Genomic DNA, 26,301 nt, shown 5'->3' with positions numbered 1-26,301 from the left:
TACACCCTTGTCAACGTTTGTGATTTTTTTTCTTTTCTTATCTTTTCTTTTTTAAGCCACCTTACGACAAGCAAAGTGGTATCTCCTTGTGGTGTGGATTTGCATTGCCCTCATGGCTAATGATGTTGAATATCTTTTCATATGCCAATGTCCATTCGCATATATTCTGTAAGAAATGTCTCTTCAACTTTTTTGCCTGTTTTTTTTTGTTTGTTTGTTTGTTTAAGTTGGGTAATTTTTCATTTAGATATTGGACTGTAAGAGTCCTTTGTATATTTTATATAGTAGACACCAGATAGAAGATTGACAATTTTTTTTCATTATATGAGTTAATTTTTCATTCCGTAATAATGTCCATTAATGCATACAACTTGTCTGTTTTTTTCATTTTGATAAATCCAATTTAGGAGATTTTAACTTTGTTGTTTGTCATTTTGTTGTCATATCTAAGAAAGCTATAAAGAGCTCAGCTAAGCTGAGAGAGGGAAAGAAAGAGAGAGGAAGGGAGAGAAAGAGAGAAATGAGCTGCCAGGTGCTGGAACAGACAATTACGGCCACAGGCCATAATGAAAGATTTAGGCCTTTAATCATTATTAAAATGGTCCTCTCAGTCATGTCATGAAAGTTAATGATTATTTTTGTATTTATTCCCAGTATAGGTTTCCCAAATGGCCTGCACAGGCAAACACAATCTAACACTGTTGAAAGAATTCATTCTAATGGGAATCACAGGACTCCCTGAGCTGCAGACTCCATTATTTGGACTACTCCTCACTGTTTATGTGATCTCAGTAGTGAATAACCTGGGTTTGATCATCCTCACCAAGATAGACTCTAGGCTACAAACACCCATGTACTTCTTCCTCAGACACCTGGCTTTCACTGATCTTGGTTATTCAACAGCTGTGGGACCCAAAATGCTGGTAAATTTTGCTGTAGATCAACATACAATCTCCTTTAATGGGTGTGCCACCCAACTCACTTTTTTCAGTATTTTTATCATTAATGAAATTTTCATTCTGTCGGCAATGGCCTGTGACCGCTATGTGGCCATCTGTAACCCTCTGCTCTACACAGCTGTTATGTCACAAAGATTATGTCAGGTGCTAGTGGTAATGGCTTATCTCTATAGTGTCTCTTTGTCTTTGTTGACCATCATGAAAATTTTCCTTTCATCATTTAGTGATTATAATGTCATCAGGCATTTCTACTGTGACAGTCTACCATTGATAGCTTTGCTCTGTTCAGGCACCGATGAAATTAGATTGATAATTCTGATCTTTTCTGCTTTTAATTTGGTGTCATCTCTTCTCACAGTCCTTGTGTCCTACATTCTAATCTCTGTTGCCATCTTCAGGATGAATTCTGCAGAAGGCAGGCACAAGGCTTTCTCCACCTGTGGATCCCATCTGGCAGTGATTGCCTTATTCTATGGCACTCTATTCTTTATGTATGTGCAGCCGAAATCTACTCATTCCTTTGATACTGATAATATGGCCTCCTTATTTTACACGTTGGTTATACCCATGCTGAATCCAATGATCTACAGCTTGAGGAACAAAGAGGTGAAAAATGCCCTACGAAGAACTTGGAGAAAGTGTGCAAATATAGACATACCTCAGAGATATTGCGGGTTTGGTTCCAGTCCACCACAATGAAGCAAATTTCACAGTAAACCAAAATGAATGAATTTTTGGTTGTCCAATACATATAAAAGTTATGTTGACCCTGTATTATAGTCTGTTAAGTGTTTTTTAGCATTAAAGGTAATCATACAATGTGTATACTTAAAAAAAAAAAACACTGTATTGCTTGAAAATGCTGTCATCTGAGCCTTCAAAGTCATAATATTTTGCCTAGAGGGTCTTGCCTCCATCTTGATGGCTGCTTACTGGTCAGGGTGGTGGTTGCCAAAGGTTAGGGTGACTAGTATTTTCTGTTTTTTTTTTTTAATTAAAAATTTTTTAAATGTTTCTTTATTTTTAAGAGAGAGAGAGAGACAGAGACAGAGCATGAGCGGGGGAGGAACAGAGAGAGAGAGGAGACACAGAATCCAAAACAGGCACAGAGCCTGATGCAGGGCTCAAACTCTGAATGGTGATATCATGACCTGAGCTGAGTCAGACACCCAACCAGCTGAGCCACCAGGCACCCCAACTGTGGTAATTTCCTAAAATAAGACAACAGTGAAGTGTGTTGCATTGATTGACTCTTCCTTTCATGAATAACTTCCCTGTAGCATGTGGTGCTGTTTGATAGCATTTAACCACAGTAGAACTTCTTTTCAAAATGGAGTCAATCTTCTCAAACCCTGCTACTGCTCTATCGACCATGTGTATGTCATATTCTAAATCCATATTCTAAATCCATATTCTAAATCCACTGTTGCCAGTTCAACAACCTTACAGCATCTTCACCAGGAGTAGATTCCACTTGAAGAAATCACTCTCTTGGTTCATGCATAAGAAGCAATTCTTCATCCATTAAAGTTTTGTCATGAGATTTCAGCCATTCATTCACATCTTCAGGCTCACTTCTGATTCTAGTTGTCTCACTATGTCTACCACATCTGCAATGAGTTCATCCACTGATGAAACAACTAACATTGTTTCAGCCTTGGACTATTGCTTGCATGGGTAGATTTCTGTTAAATTATGATTTGTGACTATATGCATGCTGAGGAAAGCATAAATAAAAGTATTATTGTTTGTAAGATTCATAATTGTATATATTAAAAATTCAAAAATATCTTCAAGCTGATACACTGAAAATAATGACTAAATTTTGCAAGGTTAGTACATATAAATTTTCCAAATGAAAGATCAATTATTTTGCTATCCACTAGTAATAAACAGGTAAAAATAAAATTTTATTTTTTTGCCTTTATTTTTTTTATTTTTTTTCAATATATGAAGTTTATTGTCAAATTGGTTTCCATACAACACCCAGTGCTCATCCCAAAATGTGCCCTCCTCAATACCCATCACCCACCCTCCCCTCCCTCCCACCCCCCCATCAACCCTCAGTTTGTTCTCAGTTTTTAACAGTCTCTTATGCTTTGGCTCTCTCCCACTCTAACCTCTTTTTTTTTTTTCCTTCCCCTCCCCCATGGGTTTCTGTTAAGTTTCTCAGGATCCACATAAGAGTGAAACCATATGGTATCTGTCTTTCTCTGTATGGCTTATTTCACTTAGCATAACACTCTCCAGTTGCATCCACGTTGCTACAAAGGGCCATATTTCATTCTTTCTCATGGCCACGTAGTATTCCATTGTGTATATAAACCACCATTTCTTTATCCATTCATCAGTTGATGGACATTTAGGCTCTTTCCATAATTTGGCTATTGTTGAGAGTGCTGCTTAAAAATAAAATTTTAAACTATCAATTACACCTGAAAAAATTTGTCTCATAGTTAGGAGAAAATCTAATAAACAATTTACATGATTTTGTGGTTAGAAATTACAAAAGCCTTGCTCAGTTATTAAAGAAAACATAGATGTAGGAGTACATCATGTCCATTGTTTGGAAGAAGTAAATGCTGTGATGAGGTCAGTTCTCCTTAAGCTATCCTATAGATTTAACACAGTAACAGTACAATCCCAATAGTACTTTTAAATATTTCAGTTGATACCAAAATTTATATGGCAAGCCAAGAGATTTAAAATAGCCAGTCAATGTCCCACAAGATGAATCTAATGACAGGTACAACTTCCTTTAATAAAGCTAGATTATTTTTTAAATGTTTATTTACTTACTTTGAGAGAAAGAGATCATATGTGTGAAGGGGAGAGAGGCAGAGAGAGAGGGAGAAAGAATCCCAAGCAGGCTCCCGGCTGTCAGTGCAGAGATGGACACAGGGCTTCTTCTCACCAGCAGAACCATGAGATTATGACCTGAGCTGAAATAAAGAGTCAGCTGTTTAACAGACTGAGCCACCCAGGTGCCCCAAAACCACATTTCTTGAACAAAAGGGAAATATCTTCACAACTCGGAATAAGCGAAGAAGGCCAGGGAGGGGAAGAATGAATGGATATAATATTAAATGAAAGACACCAGGCTCTCGCGAAATCACACTGGCTTATGAAAATATAAATGAGATTCAGCTGTACTCACTTGGCACTTTATACAAGTGACCCATTTTGGTTTAGAATGTTTGATACGGTTGAGGAGTACTGCATGTAGGCAAGAATGCAAGGCTGATTTCACACACGAAAACCCATTACATAAATCACATAATTCAACATCCTTAACAGGTTTATGGTGAAATTCAACGCTGATTTGTAATAAACTGCCTTGCTGAGCAGGATAGTAGAAACTGGTGTTATAAATAATATCTAAAAAAATCCTGCATGTGGGGGAATAAATCGATTGAACACAGAGGTATTGAAGGTAGTGAAAATACTTGTATGATATCATAATCATGGGTACATATTATTACATTTTAAAAACCTACAGAAAACTTGTAATATAATACTGAAACATTAAAGATTTTCCTCTGAACACTCCTAAGACGAGGAGATCCAGACTCACCGCTTATATTCAGTATATATTGGACATTGTAGCTGGTTCACCACGTTAGGAAATAAAAAGTATAAAGATAGATGGGAAAGCACACACTACCATTAAAAAAATTTGTTTTGATGTCTTAACTACATAGAAAAAACTATAAATAATTTATTTAAAATAATACATGTATTTATAAAATTTGCTGGATATGAAACAAATTACAAAAAATCAACTTTATTTCTATATCCCACCCATAATAATTAGAAAAAAATTGAAAAAAAGATAATGTTTATGTATTTATTTATTTCGTATGACTTCCTTTATGTGAGGAAGCTAGAATTGTAAAATCCATAGAAGCAGAAACGGTAGTTGCAAAATGATGGAAGAAAAGAGAATGGGTATAGACGTTTCGTGGGTATAGAGTTTCAGTTTGGAATGATGAGAATGTTCTGGAGGTAGATAACCATGATGTTTGCAAAACAGTAGGTATGTATCTAATGACACAAATATATACTTACAAATTAAAAGCTAAAATCATTAAAATGGTACATTTTATGCTATATGTCTTTTATGACAATAAGAAGAAAGTTCAACAAAATGCTTCAATTGAGGGTTTTACTCTTTTCAAGTTCTATGAATTGGGAAACGCAGTTACTTCCCAAGTCCCTTCCCTTCAAGACCAGCGTACTTTCGGTAAGCTCAGAAATTTTATAAGTGCTAAGCTCCATTGGAAATACACATGTAAGTGATTTTAAAAAAGAATTTGTGCAGCGTGAGAAAAATATCTGTTATTGTTGTACGTATGGCTCAGATTAGAAGGCAAACTCTCCGTAGGAATGAATAAAGGTTTTAAAGGCTGCCCCTTGTACATCATTGCAGACAACAACAAATAACTATTGTGCAGATGCACAGACATGATACAAAGAAAAAGGGAAGCATGCTTTTAGATATTCCTGGATTTTTTTTTTCAGCAGAAAAAATGAATAGAATTATTTAGAACTACTTACAGTTGACATAAAGACCTTCTACTTGGAAGCCTGATCTTGGAACAAATGCCAAATGAGAAAAATCGCTTGGCAGACTGACAGTCACTCTTATACGAAATATGTTCTGAGTACAAAGAAATATGTCATTGTTCTGTGATTTTGCCGAACGTCTATGCGATAATTTTCACAAAGAAAATATATTTGAATTATGCAGTCCTAGAAAGTAGTGGCCGAGTGTAGACTGAAACACGTTGTCACAAAAGATGTTGAAGATGGTTGAGAAGTTTCACATTATGGAAATATATGAAAAGTATACGTTTGGATAAGTAATTTAATGTTAAGAATAGTTCAATTCGCAATGAGGTGAAATAAGAGTGAATGGTTGACTTCCTTCTTGCTGATTTGGATGATTTTCTTTCTTTTTGCTGTCTGATTGCTGAGGTTAGGACTTCCAACACTATGTTGAATAACAGTGGTGAGACTGGAAATCCCTTCCTGTTCCTGACCTTAAGGGGGAGGCTCTCAGTTTTTCCCCATTGAGGATGATTTTAGCTGTGGGTCTTTCATATATGGCCTTTATGATCTTGAGGTATGTTTCTTCTATCCTTTACTTTCTTGAGGATTTTTATCAAGAACGTGTGCTGTATTTTGTCAAATGCTTTTTCTGCATCTATTGAGAGAATCATGTGGTTCTTATCTTTTCTTTTACTAATATAATGTATCACATTGATTAATTTGCAGATATTGGACCAGCCTTGCATCACAGGAAGAAATCCCACTTGATCTTCGTGAATAATTCTTTTAATGTATTCTTGGATCTGGTTTGCTAGTATCTTATTGAGAAATTTTGCATCCATGTTCATCGGGGAAGTTGGTTTGTAGTTCTCCTTTTCAGTAGGATATTTGTCTGCTTTAGGGATCAAGGTAACGCTGGCCTCATGAAATGAGTTTGGAAGTTTTCCTTCCATTTCTATTTTTTGGAACAGCTTCAAAAGAATAGCTGTTAACTGTTCTCTGAATGGTTGGTAGAATTCCCCTGGAAAGCAGTTCAGCCCTGGACTCTTGATTTTTGATTACTGATTCAATTTCTTTACTGGTTATGGATCTGTTAAAATATTCTTTTTTTAAAAAATTTTAATGTTTATTTATTTTTGAGAGAGACAGAGACAGAGCATGAGTCGGGGAGGGGCAGAGAGAGGGAGACACAGAATCCGAAGCAGGTTCCAGGCTCTGGAGCTGTCAGCACAGAGCCCAGCACGGGGCTCGAACCCACGGACCGTGGGATCATGACCTGAGCTGAAGCCGGATGCTTAACCAACTGAGCCACCCAGGCCCCCCCGTTTAAATTTTCTATTTCTTCCTGTTTCAGTTTTGGTAGTGTATATGTTTCTGTGAATATGTCCATTTCTTCCCGATTGCCCAATTCGTTGGCATATAATTGCTCATAATATTCTCTTATTATTGTTTGCATTTCTGTGGCATTGGTTGTGATCTCCTTTCATTCGTGATTTGATTTATTTGGATCCTTTGCTTTTCCTTTTTGATCAGTCTGGACAGGGGTTTTATCAATTCTGTTAATTCTTTCAAAGAACCAGCTTCTGCTTTCATTGATTGATCCTACTGTTTTTTTTTTTTTTTTTCAAACATTAACTCCTACTCTAAGCTTTATTAATTTCCCTACTTCTGCTACTTTTGGGCTTTATTTGCTGTTCTTTTTTCCAGCTCTTTCAGGTGTAAGTTTAGGTTATGTATTTGAGAACATTCCTCCTTCTTTATGAAGGCTGTTTTGCTATACACTTCCTTCTTATGACCACCTTTGCTGCATCACAGAGGTTTTGGAATGCCGTGTTTTCATTTTCATTGGCTTCCATGTACTTTTCAATCTCCTCTTTAATTTCTTGGTTAATCCATTCATTCTTTAGTAAGATGTGCTTTAATCCAAGTATTCATGGTCTTTCCAATTTTTTTCTTGTGGTTGATTTGGAGTTTCATAGTGTTGTGGTCTGAATATGCAAGGCATGATCTTGATCTTTTTGTGCTTGTTGGGAGCTGAATTTTTGACCCAGTATTTGATGTATTCTGCAAATGTCCATGTGCATTTGAGAAGAATGTGTATTCTGCTGCTTTAGGCTGAAATGTTCTGAATATATCTGTTAAGTCCATCCGAACCAGTGTGTCATTCAAAGCCATTGCTTCCTTATTGATTTTCTGCTTAGATAATCTCTCCATTGCTGTGAGTGGGTGGTTGAAATCCCCAACTATTATGGTATTATTATCAATGAGTTTCTTTATGTTTGTGATTAATTGACTTGTATATTTGGATTCTACCACATTAGGGGCATAAATCTTTACAATTGTTAGATATTCTTTGTGGACAGACCTTAATTATGATATAATGTCCTTCTTCACCTCCTATTACAGTCTTTATTTTAAATCTAATTTGTCTAATATAAGTAAGGTTAGGCCAGCTTTCTTTTGGTGACCATTAGTATGATAGATGGTTCTCCATCCCCTTACTTTCAATCTGGAGGTGTGTTTAAGTCTAAAATGAGTCTCTTGTGAGCAGTATATAGATGGGTCTTGTTTTCTTATCCATTCTGTTACCCTATGTCTTTTGATTGGAACATTTAGTCCATTTACATTTAGAGTGAGTACTGAAAGATATAAATTTAGTGCTATTGTGTTGCCTGTAGAATTGGGCTTTTTGGTGAAGTTCTCTGGTTCTTTCCAGTCTTGGTTGCTTTTGGTCTTTTTTGTTTTGTATTGTCTTTTCTCCACTCAAAGAATCCCCCTTAAAATTTCTTGCAGAGCTGGTCTAGTGGTCATGAACTCCTTTAATTTTGGTTTGTCTGGGAAACTATCTCTCCTTCTATTTGGAATGACAGACTTGCTGGATAAGGAATTCTTGGCTACATATTTTTCCAATTCAGCATGTTGAATATATCCTGCCACTCCTTTCCCACCTGCCAAGTTTCTGTGGATAGGTCTGCTGGGAGCCTAATATGTCTTGCCTATTTGGTTAAGGACTTTTTTTTTTCCCTTGATGCTTTTAACACTCTTTCCTTGTCTGTGTCTGTTGTGATATGCCTTGGTGATGGTTGGTTTTTGTTAAATCTAATGGGAATTCTCTGGGCTTCTTGAATTTTGATGTCTGTGTCCTTCCCCATATTAGGAAAGCTATCCACTATGATTTGCTCACAAAAACCTTCTACCTCTTTTGTTCTTTCTTCATCTTCTGGGGCTTCCATATTGGGATTTTATTCCTTTATAAGTCACAGAGTTCTCTAAGTCTGATGTTGTGATCTTTTGCCTTTGTTTCCCTTTTTTTTCTGCTTCATTGGTTTCCATATTTTTATCTTCTATATTGCTGATTGACTGCTCTGTTTGGCCCATCCTTGCCATCATGGCCTCCATTTGAGACTGCATCTTGGTAATAACATTTTTAATTTCTGCCTGACTAGTTTTGTTTCTTTTATCTCCATAGAAAGGGATTCTTTGGTGTCTTATACACTTTTTTAAGTCCCAGTTAGTATTCTTATTACTGTGGCTTTAAATTCTAGTTCAGACATCTTACTTATATCTGTGTTGATTAAGTCCCTGGCTGTCATTCCTTCCTGTTCTGCCCTTTGTGGTGAATTCCTTCATTTTGTTATTCTGGAGGAAGAAAAAAACTGCCAAATTCTGTGGCTAAAGTTATACAGATTGTTGTGTTAATTCTCAGATCAACTTCCTAAGTTTTCTAAATGGACTAGTGCTGATCTAGCTGCATTTCAGAGATGAGACAAGCTCAGGGTTTCCATGCTGCTGTGCCATCTAACTCCATCAAGAGAGATATTTTAGAAAACCACTAACCTCCCCCATTTTATGAATAAATCTAATAAAAATTACCTAAAATTTCAGTATTATGTATAAAAATTTAAAAGCTATTTAATCAATGAAAATGAATACCAAATATGTCCATGGAATAGATTTACTACTGCTATAACGAGTCCAGTGTCTTTGGATTGATCTATAATTTCAGTATAATTCCAACATAAGTTTTTTTCTTCTTCCTTCTTTCACTTCCTGCTTCCTTCCTTCCTTCTATAGAATTCTGCGTCAATACCATTTTTTAAACCATTCATTCTTTTACTTCACCCTGCCATCCTCCTTCTATTCTGATATTTTTTAATTAGTAGTTTATTAGGGACAATTGTATCTATTTTGATTTCATTATACTTATGCTTGTGTGTTTTATGTTATTCTCATAGTATGTAGGAGTTCTTTGTAGCCTTACTGTGCAGAAAAAATTAAAATAACATCCCAGAATCTATAAACCTATATCTCTATATACATCTATGTATTTATAAAGTTGTCTATGTGCTTTCACTTGCCATTATTCTGTTTCTTCTTTAAAGTAGACATAAAGTACATAAAGTAGACATAAAATACATAAAGTATACATATTTCTTCTTTAAAGTAGAGGTTTCTTTTATCTAAAGGGAATATTTATAAAATTTTGGTATGTAAAAATCAATTCCAGTGACCCCACTTTCTCCCAATTTTCTCAATTTCCTCATATTTTCCTAGATTCCTAAAATACAATATATGCCTAACCTGTTACAAACCACTTGGCATATGTCAGTTATAATAAAAATGCACCTGGGATGGAGGAAATATTTTGGTTTCTGGTAAATGCTTATTACATATTTTACAAAAGGTAGAAATAGGTTATCTTATCCTCTGCGCTGTGAGCACAGAGCCTGAAGCAGGGTTTAAGCCAATGAACCATGAGATGATGACCTGAGCTGAAATAAAGGTCAGAAACTAAACCAAATGAGCTACCCAGGAGCCCCGATTTTCTGTTTTTAATTTGATTTTATTCCTTTTGATAGTTTTTGTATCTTACTTGTTGATCATGCTAGCCACAGTCAGGATGAGGGCAGACACAAGGCTTTTTTTTTTTTTTTTTTTTTTTCCCAAAGGCAAGTCCAAACTGAGAATGGACACAGTGTTCTACGGGAGTCTGATATTTATGTTCAACCTGAGTCCAGTCACTCCTTTGACGCTGATAAAGTGGTGTCCAAATTTTACACCACTGTTATCCCCCTGCTGAATCCCTCGATCCATAGCTTGAGGAAAAAGATGTAAAATATGCAGGACAAAGGATGTGGAAAAATCTATGCATACCTTCGCTTAATTTATTGTACTGTGGGGTTCCTATGAATTAGATTATCAACATTAAACATTGTTATGTATTCTCTCAGAAGGAAAAACAAGGATAAATGAGTCAACTTATATTTAGAGATTGACTTCTATGCACCAGCATACTTCTAAGTGAACTTGCAGAAAGAGACATTCAGTGTATAATACAAATTAATTGAAATACCTGCAAAATTCTAGTGTTTTGTTAATAAGTACCTAAATATATAGTTAACCAGTAACAATGAATGGCAAAATTAAGATAAAATTTACCTGTGGCAAAGCAGATGACATGATATGATCAGGGCCAGGATTAATAGAAAAATGGAAATAAAAGGAGATTCAATTTTGTAAGAAAAGTCATTTATGTGGTAAAAGTAAATGAAAAATTGACTAATGTGACTATGTAAAGTCAATTGTACTCCTATTTAATATTTATTATGAAACAAAAATATGTTTTAATTTAGAAAACACATAGTTACCTTGTTAATATTTTCAGAGCACTTAAAATTAGTAGAATCCCCAAAGTTAATTAATTTTGTGAAAGTTAGGCAATTTGCAAATATATACTAATGTGACTGCACCAAATTTAAAATGTTATAAAACAAAAGATGTCATAAAGAAATTGAAGTTATTATTTTATTGCATATAAAAGGCAAAATTTATTATCAATAATACATATAAATTAAATTACACATGTATGTACCAATCACAGGATGAAGTAAATGTAACCAATCCACTTATATAAATTTTAAAGCCACATACCTGTGATAATATTATAATTTATGAATCTAAAAATATAATAAGTTCTAGAGATTTGTTTTAAAACATTGTGCCCATGATCACCAGGACTGTGGTGTGTACTTAAATATTGGTCAAGAGTGTAGATCTTATATTAAGTTTTAAGTTTTTTGATCACAATAAAAAGTAAGTAAAAATACTTGGAAAGAGAGAAAGAGGTCGTATAGAGTTAAGAGCTGTTGCCTCCACACGGGGTGGAGAGAATGGAAAGGGAGACAATGGATTAGTGCATATTCAAGGTATATGTAATTAAAGTATTACTTTAAAATAATGAATTATAGGGACGCCTGGTTGGCTCAGTCAGCTAAGCATCTGACTCTCTATTTTGGCTCAGGTCATGATCTCATGTTTGGTAGGTTTGAGCCCCTACTTGGGCTCTACAGTGACAGCACAGAGCCTGCTTGATATTCTCTCTCTTTTTCTCTCTCTCTCTGCCCCTCCCCTGCCCATGTTCTCCTTCTCAAAATAAATAAAATAAAATAAAATAAAATAAAATAAAATAAAATAAATTAAATTAAAATAAAATAATGAATCATATAAGAAAAAAACTATCATTTAAGGTGAAGAATGGAACTATGGTGTCTATAATATAATTTCTTGCACATATATAAGTTTGTGTATGTATATGTATGTAGATGTGTGTATTTATGTTTCTTACAAATACTTTGAAAGGAAATTTTATGATTCAGAATGGTCCTGTCTTAGAATTTTATATGTTTGACCAAAGTATGTTTATATATTGTACTCACAACTTAGGAAATGGACAATACCTCATGTGTAATAAATACTAAGTGTGATTGACAGATCAAACTATAATATAATGCATTAGTAACAATGCCACATGTAAAAGTAAACAATTTTTATATCTTACAACAATGTGGGGATGCTAAATAGATGGGGAGGTTGGCAGAGCTGATGAGGGAATGAAAGCGCCGTTAACTGAGCAGGGTACAGACTCTCTGTGGTCACATGACAGACAATTGACAAATGTCATTAGAGAGGAAGCACACAGCCCTCTTGTGGGTACTTGGAGTCTGGAAAGACCCTCAAAGGTTGAAATTCATTATCATGAATAACTTCAGATGTATAAAAATCTTTGTTGTTTCCTCTTTATGGTCCAGAATTTGTCTGTTACTTCAATAACGGTAGAGCCTAGAATATGCCAGGGTGAAGAAGGATCAGTGCGTCCTGCCCTAAAGTAGCGAATATTCTAGAGAATGATCTGAAATTTGCAACTGTTTCTTCACCAAAGTGAAAATCACATTAGAGTATGCCCCTAAAAGAAACAAACAAACAAACAAAACAAACAAAAAACAAAAAAAAAACCCATACACCCTCATACTTTATTTCAGAATTCTAAGATTGATCTTATATTCACTCATTCACCTATTCATGATTCAATCCATCAGGGAGTAAGTCAGCAACACCTACTCTTTCCTGGGTATTATTTTAGACACTATTAATACAAAGGCAAACTATTTAGATATACCCTTTTCACTTAAAAGCTTACAGACTAGAAAATCCCACACAAACAGTAAAATAAAAATGTTACCAATATTTGACTACAATATCTTACATGCATGAGGAGAGATCACAAGATTACATGAAAAATGAAGTTTCCATCAGTTATTTTTAATCAAAAACCAGCAGTAGGATCAGGTATATGATGGGGTGCCTTATGAAGTTCAATGAAACAATTGATATTCAGTCCTTGCAATGATGCACGTTTTGAATGCATGCTGTTTATCATCTGGTTTTATGGCAAATACATCAGGGTTGTTCCTGACACCAGAATGGAGGCTTTGCACTCTGTTCTACTCTAAAATTCACAGTAAAATGCAACACTGGGGCCAGAATCCTGTGCTTTCTGTTGGATTTTCTCCACCCCACAGCCAACAGCCATACTTCCAACCAATACAGGGGATATTTCAAAACAAATAAACACACCAAGGGTGGAATCATTGCATGTGATTGTTAATCAGTATGATAACCCACCTGTGTTCCTAGGCTAACCCCACATTTTCACTCTGAGGGTACAATTGTTATGTGGAGCCTTGGGTACTTGGTCTTTCTTTCCCTGAGGAGTCACTTCACTTGGGAATTCCTGTGTTCAAGCGTGGGGACTGGAGCCATAAACAAGCTTATTTACTGTGCGGGCCTTCAGGGACTTCAGACCCTTGTAACACTCTTCAAAGCACCTCCTACGGAACCTTAGAAGGGGGTCTCAGCAGATCTCTGCACACAGGTAGGTTCAGCCTAACAATTTACATAGTGCTCACTCTGGATGTGAAGACCAAGTATCTTGGGAGCTTTACTGATTCCAATCAGACCTGGGACTGAAGTGATACCTGCTCTACTCTCTTTTCCTGAAGACTCTAATCTCTGCCCACTGATGGCCAAGTGGAAGGGACAGGGAAATGATTCAAACAATGGTATCCAGAATCTCTGTTGATAAATTGGACCATGTGAGCATTTGTATAGAATAAACAGTAGTCATTATGAGGACTGTATTTCACCTTAGTTACAGAGGAGTGCTTTCTGCCTTACAACTGGTAGAATTAATGTACCAGAAGGAACTCTACACCGCTTAGGAAACTTCTTAAGTGTCTTTGAAAGATAATTTTTTCCCCTCTGAGAAAGACCTCCTACATTGCTTAGCATCAAGAAACACAAGTTTGTCCCCTTCATGATTTTCGCATCTCCCAGGGTGACAAACCCCATGAAGGAAAGATTCCCTAATGTCAACAGGCGTTTCTGATGTTGTTACTGATGTTTTTACTGAGCCCTGAGAGCTCATAAGAAGACATGGTGTATCCCTAACATGGTCAATGTTTAAATAATTTTAAGACAAATTTCTATAGTGAGAAAACAACAGAATATATTCCGAAATCACTTCAGTAGCTATTTAAAAACTAATATGGAATAATGTTTCTCAGCCCAATTGTACCATAAAGTGATGAACATCAAGTATATTTTGAAAGCTTTATTTTTTCCCTGAGAATTTATTGTTTGGATAAAACTATAAAATATCTCTTTTCAGAAACATACTTGAAAAGAATTGTATGTAAAAATCAAAATAACTTTTATTGTGGCATGTACTTACCAAAATAAAAAGCAACCCTAGCTTTGCCATTAGTTAATATTTCAGTAGAAAATAAAATTAATAGGTAAAGGTATATGCAAATAAATCCTATTCAAAAGCTGATTGCACAGGTTCATAGTACCCAATCTGTAATTCCTGTTGTTGATTTTTTTTTACTTTTGTAAAATAAGGATATATTTATTGAGTATATTATATCTCAGACTGAAACATTAACTGAAATGCTTTATTCAGAAAGTGATTTTTTCTAAAGTGAGCCTTGATACAATGATTTTTTTAATCATAAACTTACCTGTGAATTTCTTTTTGGATTCAATGGTAGGAGAAAAGAGATATGGGATATCTAGTGCAACAGAGTTGGATAAGCTCATCAGACATATATTTGATATAGGATAAAATTAACACCACAGTATTAAAAGAGAATCAGTTTGTGGGAGAACGCAACCTGATTTGTTTGTTACATATATAGCAGATAACACATGTCCCAGTTGTTTGGATATGCAAGATTATAATTCATTTGCTATTCCTAATCCTATTTCAACTATGAACTCCTCAGTGAGGCTGAATGAGTTACTGGGATGCAAACACAAATCCACATCAAAAACTTGTTCAAAACAGGGATTCCTGGGTGGCTCAGTTGGTTGGACATCTAACTCTTGATTTCGACTCAGGTCATGATCTCAAGGTTCATGATTTCGAATTCTGCATCAGGCAGTGTGCTGATGGCATACAGCCTGCTTGGCATTCTCTCTCTCCCTCTCAGTGTCCCTGTCCTGATCGTGCTCTCTAAAAAAGATAAAAAGAAGAAAGAAAGAAAGAGAGGAAGAGAGAAAGAATGAAAAAAAAGGCAAGGCAAGGCAAGGCAAGGCAAGGAAAAGAAAAGAAAAGAAAAGAAAAGAAAAGAAAAGAAAAGAAAAGAAAGATAATTGTTCAAAACATGCTGTTCAAAAAACAATAAATGTGGTACCAATTACTTTGCATTCTTTGTTATCAGGCTCTGTACTATCTCATGTTCGTGTATTATCCTGTAGTTTCACACAACACAGGCATATAAACACTTGATAAAAATCACACAGCTAGTAATTGGTGGGCTAATATCCAACCAATGAAGTAACCAAAAAAGCAAACAAAACACGTAAAGCAAAACTCTAAAACCACAGCATTAATCAACATTCTACACAGACTCTTTGCATGACTTAATCTCATTGAGCTTCAAGTATCTCATCAGACATAGAATTAATTACATCCATCTGGTAGGACACTCCTGCAGAATAATGAGATCGTTATTTTGAAATGGGGACCATAGCTCTGGGCTCAGAGCATACTACATATTGAATAATGTTAACACACCTCTCCACACATTTCTCTGTACAGGTAAAACAAAGTGATAAACGTTGAGCAAATAAAATCTATAAGTAATATTTTAAGACGTCAAAACAGGTTTTAAAAAATTCAGAGGAAAGTGGTATAAGCTAGAAAAAAAGAAATGGCAGTCAGAACACAATATATTAGAGAAGCGTGTGAGCAGATAGTAGTCAGAGTGATAGAAAGGACTAGTTTATTTGGCAGAAGAAAGAAAATGTGATTAAGTTCAAAAATCAGTTTCTGAATGACATCAAGAAGGAACACTACTGAGGTGGAGTGTGTTGGTGAGGTGCAGCGTGGTGTGGTAGAAACTGATAAAGAAAATCTCAGCAGACTCAAAATTTTTCCCACAGAAATATTGACATTCCCAAGAATGATGACCAGGAATGGGCTGAAAAGAAAGCCAGTGGCAGCTAAGGAAAACATAACTGAAAGTCACTGAAAGTGATCCTGGCTCATCAACTTTTTTTGTTTGTGTATTTATGTACTTTGAGACAGAGAGAAAGGGAGGGAGGCAGAGAGAGCGAGAGAATCCCAAGCAGGCTCTGGGCTATCAGCGCAAAGCTCCATGCGGGACTGGATCTCACACACGGTAAGGTCATGACTTGAGCCGAAATCAGGAATTGGACACTTAACCGACTGAGCCACCCAGATGCCTAACTTCTTCTAGGCACCTATCTTTTATCATTGAAAACATACAAAAAGGCATGTGTGTGCATGTTTAAATATTTATATGCATGCAATATGATAATTAATGTTTAAATATGCATATAAATATTCATACTTATGATATAGTAGATTAATGTATACTTCGCTAAATTAAATTATATCCAACATGGAATGGGAAAAAATGAATAGCCTGGTACAACAGTTTTAACAATCTGAAATTGGTTACTGGAGAGTTTGTATTTCTGAATTTTGTTCAAACATTGCAAGAAATACAATGAAAATTTCACACTTTTGATTACTAACAAAAATGATCTAATTTAAATGAAATAGTTTACAATCAATTTTACCATCTATTAATTTCCTTCCATTTTCTCCATTAAAAAATGAAAGCCACCGAATACATGGCCCCAGGGAATCTCACCCCGGTGACTGAGTTCATTCTCATGGGAGTCTCAGACCGCCCAGAGCTCCAGATTCCACTCTTCTTTGTTTTCCTGGTGATCTATGGGTTGACCATGGCAGGGAACCTGGGCATCATCACCCTCACCAGTGTTGACTCTCAGCTTCAAACCCCCATGTACTTCTTCCTCAGGCACTTGGCTATCATCAATCTTGGCGATTCTACTGTCATTGCCCCAAAAATGCTGGTTAACTTCTTGGCTTCAAAGAAGACCATATCCTATTATGGATGTGCAGCCCAACTGGGTGGGTTCTTAGTCTTTATTGTGGCTGAGACGTTCATGCTAGCTCTAATGGCCTATGACCGCTACGTGGCTATTTGCAACCCCCTGCTCTACGGGGTGGTGGTATCTCCACAGATCTGTCTGCTGCTGGTATCCCTCACATACCTCTACAGTCTGACCACAGCACTGACTGTCACCTCCTGTGTGTTCTCTGTGTCATACTGCTCTTCTAACGTAATCAACCATTTTTACTGTGATAATGTCCCCTTGTTGTCATTGTCCTGTTCCAATACCTATATTCCAGAAACAGTAGTGTTTACCTCTGCAGGGATCAATTTGCTTTTCTCTATGATTATTGTTCTAATATCCTACTTCAACATCGTCCTTGCCATTTTGAGGATACGTTCCTCAGAGGGTCGACAAAAAGCCTTTTCCACCTGTGCCTCTCACATGATGGCTGTCACTGTGTTCTACGGGACCCTTCTCTTCATGTATTTGGAACCAAGGAGCAACCACTCATTGGATACTGATAAAATGGCCTCTATCTTCTACACCCTGGTGATACCAATGCTGAATCCCCTCATTTACAGCCTAAGGAACAAGGATGTGAAGGATACATTGAAGAGATTCCTAAATAAACCATACCAGTCTTTCAAATTCATGTAAATAAGAATTACAATTGTCTCTATTTGAGGGTTTTCATTTTCTCCTGAAAAGCTAATGTCTGCTAAGTGCCAAGGAAGTAATAGTTTAAAACTCCATAAATTTCGATGGGAAAATAGTAACCAATTTCTATTCCAACCTCAAATAACCAACTTTTCCTAATACAAATATGTATTAGTTACCAAAAAAGTACACATATTTAAGTTGTAAACAGTGATTTCAATATAAACACATTTTATAGTGCAACATAAGTTGGCTACTGGGTTTTTTATAATTTCTTTTCAAGACAACTCAAAACTCTATGAGCTGCAGACTCCATTATTTGGACTACTCCTCACTGTTTATGTGATCTCAGTAGTGAATAACCTGGGTTTGATCATCCCCACCAAGATAGACTCTAGGCTACAAACACCCATGTACTTCTTCCTCAGACACCTGGCTTTCACTGATCTTGGTTATTCAACAGCTGTGGGACCCAAAATGCTGGTAAATTTTGCTATAGATCAGCATACAATCTCCTTTAATGGGTGTGCCACCCAACTCACTTTTTTCAGTATTTTTATCATTAGTGAAATTTTCATTCTGTCGGCAATGGCCTATGACTGCTATGTGGCCATCTGTAACCCTCTGCTCTACACAGCTGTTATGTCACAAAGATTCTGTCGGGTGCTGGTGGCAATACCTTACCTCTATAGTGTCTCTTTGTCTTTGCTGACCATCATGAAAATGTTCCTTTCATCGTTTGGTGACTGTAATGTCATCAGGCATTTCCACTGTGACAGTCTGCCATTGATAGCTTTGTTCTGCTCAGGCACCCATGAAAGTAGATTGATAATTCTGATCTTTTCTGCTTTTAATCTGGTGTCATCTCTTCTCATAGTCCTTGTGTCTTACATTCTAATCTCTGTTGCCATCTTCAGGATGAACTCTGCAGAAGGCAGGCACAAGGCTTTCTCCACCTGTGGATCCCATCTGGCAGTGATTGCCTTAATCTGTGGCACTCTATTCTTTACATATGTGCAGCTGAAATCTACTCATTCCTTTGATACTGATAATATGGCCTCCTTATTTTACACATTGGTTGTACCCATGCTGAATCTGATGATCTATAGCTTGAGGAACAAAAAGGTGAAAAATGCCCTACAAAGTACTTGGAGAAAGTGTGCAAACATAGGCATAGCTCAGAGATATTGCGGGTTTGGTTCCAGTCCACCACAATGAAGCAAATTTCACAATAAACCAAATTAAATGAATTTTTGGTTGTCCAATACATATAAGTTATGTTGACACTGTATTATAGTCTGTTAAGTATTTTTAGCATTAGAGGTAATCATACAATGTGTATATTTTAATTAAAAAAACACTGCATTGCTTAAAAATGCTGTCATCTGAGCAGTCAGAGTCATAATATTTAGCTCACAGAGGGTCTTGCCTCCATCTTGATGGCTGCTTAGTGGTCAGGGTGGTGGTTTCCGAAGGTTAGGGTGACTGTGGTATTTTCTGTTTTTTTTATTAAAAAAATGTTAAATGTTTATTTATTTTTGAAAGAGAGAGAGACAGAGCACAAGCAGGGAGAGGCAGACTGAGAGGGAAAGAGGGAGACACAGAATCCAAAACAGGCTCCAGGCTCTGAGCTGTCAGCACAGAGCCTGACGCAGGGCTCGAACTCTGAACAGAAAGATCATGACTTGAGCTGAGGTTGGATGCCCAACCAACTAAGCTACCTAGGTGCCCAACTGTGGTAATTTCTTAAAATGAATCAACGATGAAATTTGTTGCATTTATTAACTCTTCCTTTCATGAATAATTTCTCTATAGCATGTGATGCTGTTTGATAGAACTTACCCACAGTGGAACTTCTTTTCAAAATGGAGTCAATCTTCTCGAACCCCGCTGCTGCTCTATCACCCATGTATATGTATTATTCTAAATCCACTGTTGCCAGTTCAATAACCTCACAACATCTTCACCAGGAGTAGATTCCATGTGAAGAAGTCACTTTCTTGGATCATGCATAAGAAGCAATTCTTCATCCATTAAAGTTTTATCATGATATTTAAGCCATTCATTCACATCTTTAGGCTCCACTTCTGATTCTAGTTCTCTTGCTGTTTCTACCACATCTGAAATTACTTACTTCTTCCACTGAGGAATTGAGCTTCCAATTTGTTTAAAACATACACAGACCCATACACACACACACACACATAACAAATATATGACGCTAAGTATAATCAGGTGAAGCAGAATAGAAGAAGTATGCCTGTGTTTTATTTAAAATTCACAGTAAAATATGCTAACAATAAATGATGTATTATCCAATGTATACTATAACTAACATTCTGTAACCTGTACTATCGCTTGAAGGGATGGGCAGTTTTCTGTTAAATTATGATTTGTGAACATGTGCATGCTTAACAAAGTATAAATAAAAGCACGGTTATTTTTAAGTTGCGTAATTGTGTACAATACGAATTCAAAAGAACTTCAAGGTGAAACATTAAAAATAACAACTAAATTTTGCAAGGTTGGTATATATAAGGTCTCCATATAAGAGATCAGTTTTTTTGCTAGAAACTAGCAAAAGACTTGTAAAAATGAAATTTTATACTATTAATTACACCTGAAAAGAAAATCTGTATCCAAGGAAAAATCTATAAACAATTTGCGTGATTTGTTGTCAGAAACTACAAAGACATTACTGAGTTATTAAAGAAAACATAGATGTCGGAGTATGTCATGTCCTTTGGTTGGAAGAAGTAAATGCTGTGATGAGATCAGTTCTCCCTAAATTATCCTATAGATGTAACACAGTAACAATCCAATCCCAGTCGGTATTTAAATATTTAAGTTAATATCAAAATGTATATGGAAATGCAAAAACTTTAATAACCAGGGTAATACCCAAGAAGAAGAATTTAATGATGGGTATAAATTCCTTTAACAAAACTAGACTATTTTTTAATGTTTATTTATTTGTTTTGAAAGAGAGAGATAGGGAGAGGGGCAGAGAGAGAGAGGATCCCAAGCAGGCTCCCTGCTGTTAGTGCAGAGGTGGACACAGGGCTTCTTCTCACCAGCAGAACCATGAGATTATGACCTGAGCTGAAATAAGGAGTCAGCTGTTTAACAGATTGAGCCACCCAGGTGCCCCAAAACCACAACGTTTCTTGAACAAAAGGAAAATATCTCCATGAGTTGGAATAAGCAAAGAAAGCCAGGGAGGTGAACAATGAATGGACATAATATCAGGTGAAAGACACTAGGCTCTCCCAAGATCACACTGGCATATGCAAATATAAATGAGATTGAACTGTACTCATTTGGCACTTTATATAAGTGACCCATTTTGGTTTAGAATGTTTGATACAGTTGAGGAGTACTGCATGTAGGCAAGAATGCAAGGCTGATTTCACACGTGAAAGCCCATTACTTAAATCCATAAATCAACATTCTTATTAGTTAAAAGAAAACAAATAGGTTTCTGATAAAATTCAACAGCACTTGTAATAAACTGACAAGCTGAGTAGAATAGAAGAAATCAGTGTTATAAATGATATCTATAAAAATCTTACATACGGTGGAATAAATAGATTGAACACAGAGGTATTGAAGTTAGCGAAAATACTTGTACAGTATTATAATCATGGACACATATTACTGCATTTAAAAACATACAGAAAACTTGTAAAATGGAAACATTGAACACTTACCTTCTGAAATTGACCCTAAGACTAAGAGACCCGGACTCATCATGTATATTCAATATGTATTAGACATTGTAGCTGGTTCACCATAATAGGAAATAAAAAGTATAAAGATAGGAAACCACATACTGTCATTAAAAACATTTTTGGGTAAATGTTATGATTAACTACATAGAAAAAAATCTATAAATAATTTATTAAAAAATAATAAGTGAATTTAGTAAATTTGCTGGATACAAAACAAATTTAGAAAAATCAACTTTATTTCTACATCCCACCCATAACAGTTAGAAAATAAAATTTAAGGAGCAGTAACGTTTATAAAACAAATAAAATAAATCCCTAATTTATTAAAATCTAATACAAATATATGAGTCTTCATTAATAATATGTATAAAAATTTAACTTGGAAGAATCAATGAAAATTTAAACCAAATATGTCCATGGAATAGAAGATTTACTATTGTAACAATGTCCAATATCTTTAGATTGATCTATAGTTTCAATATAATTCCAGCATACCTTATTTTCCTCCTCCTTCTTTCCCTTCCTGATTTCTTCCTTCTTCTGTAGAATTCTGCAATGATACAATTTTTTAAAACATTTATTCTTTTACTTTAGCCTGCCATCCTCAGTTTATTCTGATATTTTTCATTAGTAGTTTATCAGGGATATTTATATATATTTTTATTTCATTATACTTATGCTTGTGCATGTTATAGGCTATTCTAGGAGTATGTAGTTCTTTGTGGCCTTAATGTGAAGAAAAACTTAAAATATCATTCCAGAATCTATAAACCTGTATCTATATATACATCTATCTATCTATAAGCTTGTCTGCATCATTTACCTTGACAGTAGTCTGTTGAATAATATAGTAAGCATAAGACACATTTTTTTCTTTAAAAGAATTTATCCCTTTATCCAAAGGGAATTTTTATAAAATTTTATTATATAAAACCAATTCCAGTAACCTCACTTTCTCCCAGTTTGCTCAATTTCCTCATATTTTTCCTAGATTCCTACAATCAATATATGTCTGATGTGTTACAAACAACTTGGTGTATGTCAGTTGTAACGAAAATGCACGTGGGGGGGGAGGAAATGTTTTGGTTTTAGGTAAATTTTTATTACATATTGTATGTAAAGTAGAAACAACTTATCCAAAAGAACAGCACAGTGATGGTCCAATCTTAGTCATGGAGTTCTTAGTCATGGAGTTGGGATGTGACAGGGTGAGGGGACTGGGGACAATTAGCTGGATAACATACTACTTGACTTGATAACAAACTATTCATCATCATAACCCTGAAAAGAAGCTGCACAAAAAGAATTTATATGTGCGTATTTAGAGATAAGCTGTTTCAGACAACATACTATCGCCTCTGAAAAAAAACACGTGAAAAACCCCACTATGTATATGATATTTGAAAGCTATTTCCAGGTACCATAAACACATTGAACCAATTCTCACTTCATTTGTCTTTCCCAGCAGTCTTGTAAAAAAAAATGATTTTGCTAATATGGAAACAGGGAGTAAGATAATTTATATCATTTGCTCAAAGTATTCCTTTCCATATACCACCATTTTAGGTATAGCAGAGACCCCATCTACTTATGTATATTTCTTGGGATAATTCTCTAAATAAAGTCAAATAATCTCTACTGTGATTTGTTAAAGTTTCCTGCTTACATACTTCTGTCATATGTCAGTCAAGTGTATTAATTGTTTCATCCTGTACCATGTGTAGGCATCAGGGGTCTAACAGAACTATGCTTTACAACAGCGGTTTTAGATGTTTCCACAGATCATTGGCACTGAGGTTTTAAATTTTTTGTACATAACTAATATATTATATCATGTGAATTTAATTTGGTAAATGTAATTATGTAATCACCATTGTACAAACAACAAACAGAAAAATTTGATAACCACCTATACATCTATGGTTTTTACCATTTTTTAAAATGTTTGATGCCTTTATCTATCTATCTATCTATCTATCTATCTATCTACCTATATATCTATCTATCTTTCTATCCACTTAATCATCTATCTACCTATCATCTATCCATTTATCTATCTGTCTATGCAGTTTTTCAGCCTTGGCCCCATTGGCATTTTGAGTTGTTTAATTCTTTGTCAGGTAGGAGACAGCCCTAATATAGTAGGATTATTAGCAGCATCACTGGACGCTGCCCATAATATGCCAGTAGTATGCTTCCTCAAGTTATGACAACCAAAATACCTCAAAACAGTGTCAACTGTTCTTTGGAAGACAAATATCCCAGTGTAATACTGCTGAAACACTGATCTATCTCTATCTCTGGCCCAATCTTCCATTCTTCCTTACTTTCTTCCTCTCTCTCTCTCTCTCTCTGTCTCTCTCTCTCTCTGTCTCTTTATAACAATATAAATTATTATATATGTTTTGTTGTGGGTTGGGGGTTTATTTTAAAATATTGTGAATTTGAAATTTGGATTTATCTTATTTATATTAGTTTTCTATGCTACAACACTAACACACGGATGATATAACAAGGAAGCTGTTTATTATGCAGATTATTCGGAATAGGTTTTCCGATAAACCTAGATTAAAAAAACATTGGGGTGCCTGGGTGGCTCAGTCGGTTAAGCGTCTGACTCTTGATTTTGGCTCAGGTCACGATCTCCCCGTCTGCGAGTTCGAGCCCCAGGTCGGGTTCTGTGCTGACAGCTCAGAGCCTGGAACCTGCTTAGGATTCTGTGTCTCCCTCTCTCTCTGCATCTCCCCTACTCAAATTTTGTTTCTCTCTGTCTCTCAAAATTGATAAGTAATAAAAACATTAAAAAAAAAAAAACACAAACAGTGCTGAACAAATTCATTCTCATGGGAATCACAAACCATCCTGAGCCGCAGCATCCATTGTTTGGGCTCTTCCTCATCTACCCAGTCTCAGTGATGGGCAATCGGGTATGATCATCCTCACAAAGATGGACTCTAGGCTGTAAACACTCATGTACTTCTTCCTCAAACACTTGGCTCTCACTGATCTGAGTTATTCAACAATTTTAGGACCAAAAGTGTTAATAAGTTTTATCATGGAAGCAAACACAATCTCTGATTATTTGTGCACCACACCGGTAGCTTTCTACATTATCCTCATTGTTAGTGAAATTTTCATTCTATTGGCTACGCCCTATGGTAGCTACATGGCCATGTGGCCATCTGTAACCCTCTGCCCTATCCAGTCCTCATGTCACAAAGGGTGTGTCAGGTCCTGGTGGCAATCCCCTATCTCTACAGCACATTTGTTTCTCTTCTATTTACTATAAACATTTTTAGTTTATCCTTTTGCGACTATAGTATCATCAATCATTTCTACTGTGACAGTCCTTTCTTCTTATCTTTCCTCTGCTCAAATAGGCATGATTGAGTTGATGATTTTGATTTTGTCGGGTCTTATTTATTTTTATTTTTTTAAATGTTTACTCAATTATTTTCAGAGAAAGAGCAAGCAAGGGAGGGGCGGAGAGAGAATCCCAAGCAGGCTCTGTGTGAACAACCTGATGCAGGGCTTGATCCCATGAACTGTGAGATCATGACGGCGAGATACCTCGGACCGGGAAATCAAGAGTTGATGCCTAAGTGACTGAGCCACCCCGGCACCTTGATTTTCTCCGTTTTTAATTTGATTTTAGTCCTTTTGATAGTTCTCGCATCTTACCTGTTGAGTCTGCTAGACATGGTCAGGACAGACTCAGCAGAGGGCAGGCACAAGACTTTTTGCATCTGTGGGTCCCACCTGACAGTGGGCACAGAGTCTTATGAGACTTTAATATTTATGTATGTGGAACCTAAGCCCAGTCATTCCTTTGACACTGATAAAGTGGCTCATATATTTTACACCTTCATTATCCCCATGCTGAATCCCTTGATCTATAGCTTGAGGAACAAAGATGTAAACTATGCAGGACAAAGGATGTGGAAAAAAACTATGCATACCTTCCCTTAATTTATTGCACTGTGTGGTTCCGATGAATAAGATTATAAACATTAAACATTGTTTTGTGTTCCTTCAGAGGGAAAAGCAAGGATAAATGAGTCAACGTATATTTAGAGATTGACCTCTATGTATAAGTCATACTTCTAAGTGCATTTGCAGAAAAAGACATTCAGTATACAATATAAATTAAATACCTTCAAAATTCTAGTGTTTTGTTAATAAGTACATAAGTATATAGTTAAACAATAACAAGCTACGTATGAATGACAAAGTGCAGATAAAATTTACCTGTGGCAAAGCAGATAATGTGATATGATCAGGGCCAAGATTAATAGAAAAATGAAGGGGTATCAAAGAAGATTCAATTTTATAAGAAAAGGCATTTTTGTGATAAAAGTAAATAAAATGACTGTGACTATGTAAAGTCAATTGTATTCTTATTTAATATTTATTATGAACAGCAAATATGTTTTAATTTAGGAAAACACATAGTTACATTGCTAATATTTTCAGAGCATTTAAAATTACTCCCCAGAATTAATTAATTTTGTTCAAGTTAGGTAATTTGCAAACACAACTAATGTGACTGCACCAAATTTAAAATGGTATAAAAGATGTCATAAAGAAATTGAAAACGTATTATTTTATTT

The 26,301-nt window shown here is 35.7% G+C and overlaps 3 protein-coding genes and 1 pseudogene across 3 annotated transcripts; all 4 read left to right on the top strand.

The window, feature by feature from the left end:
- The first annotated feature begins 668 nt into the window (after positions 1-668).
- On the top strand, positions 669-1,658 carry LOC109245219 (olfactory receptor 8K3-like). Its single transcript, XM_019412534.2, has one exon. It carries the CDS (start codon positions 669-671, stop codon positions 1,656-1,658), a length of 990 nt encoding a protein of 329 aa, XP_019268079.2.
- Positions 1,659-17,012: 15,354 nt separating this feature from the next.
- Positions 17,013-17,960, top strand: LOC109245220 (olfactory receptor 8J2-like). Its single transcript, XM_019412535.2, has one exon. The coding sequence runs from the start codon at positions 17,013-17,015 to the stop codon at positions 17,958-17,960; it is 948 nt and encodes a 315-aa protein (XP_019268080.2).
- A 54-nt stretch (positions 17,961-18,014) lies between these two features.
- Positions 18,015-19,178, top strand: LOC109245221 (olfactory receptor 8K3-like). The gene is made up of 2 exons (XM_019412536.2): positions 18,015-18,036; positions 18,244-19,178. The coding sequence occupies exons 1-2, from the start codon at positions 18,015-18,017 to the stop codon at positions 19,176-19,178; spliced, it is 957 nt and encodes a 318-aa protein (XP_019268081.2).
- Positions 19,179-24,501: 5,323 nt separating this feature from the next.
- LOC109245222 (olfactory receptor 8K3-like) lies at positions 24,502-25,660 on the top strand (annotated as a pseudogene).
- Positions 25,661-26,301: the final 641 nt, after the last annotated feature.

This window comes from Panthera pardus, unplaced genomic scaffold (assembly GCF_024362965.1).
Source record: "Panthera pardus isolate Hobbes unplaced genomic scaffold, ASM2436296v1 HiC_scaffold_12, whole genome shotgun sequence".
Taxonomy (NCBI): Eukaryota; Metazoa; Chordata; class Mammalia; order Carnivora; family Felidae; genus Panthera; species Panthera pardus.
Note: the sequence above shows the minus strand (reverse complement) of the source record. Positions and strands in the feature narration are given on the sequence as shown.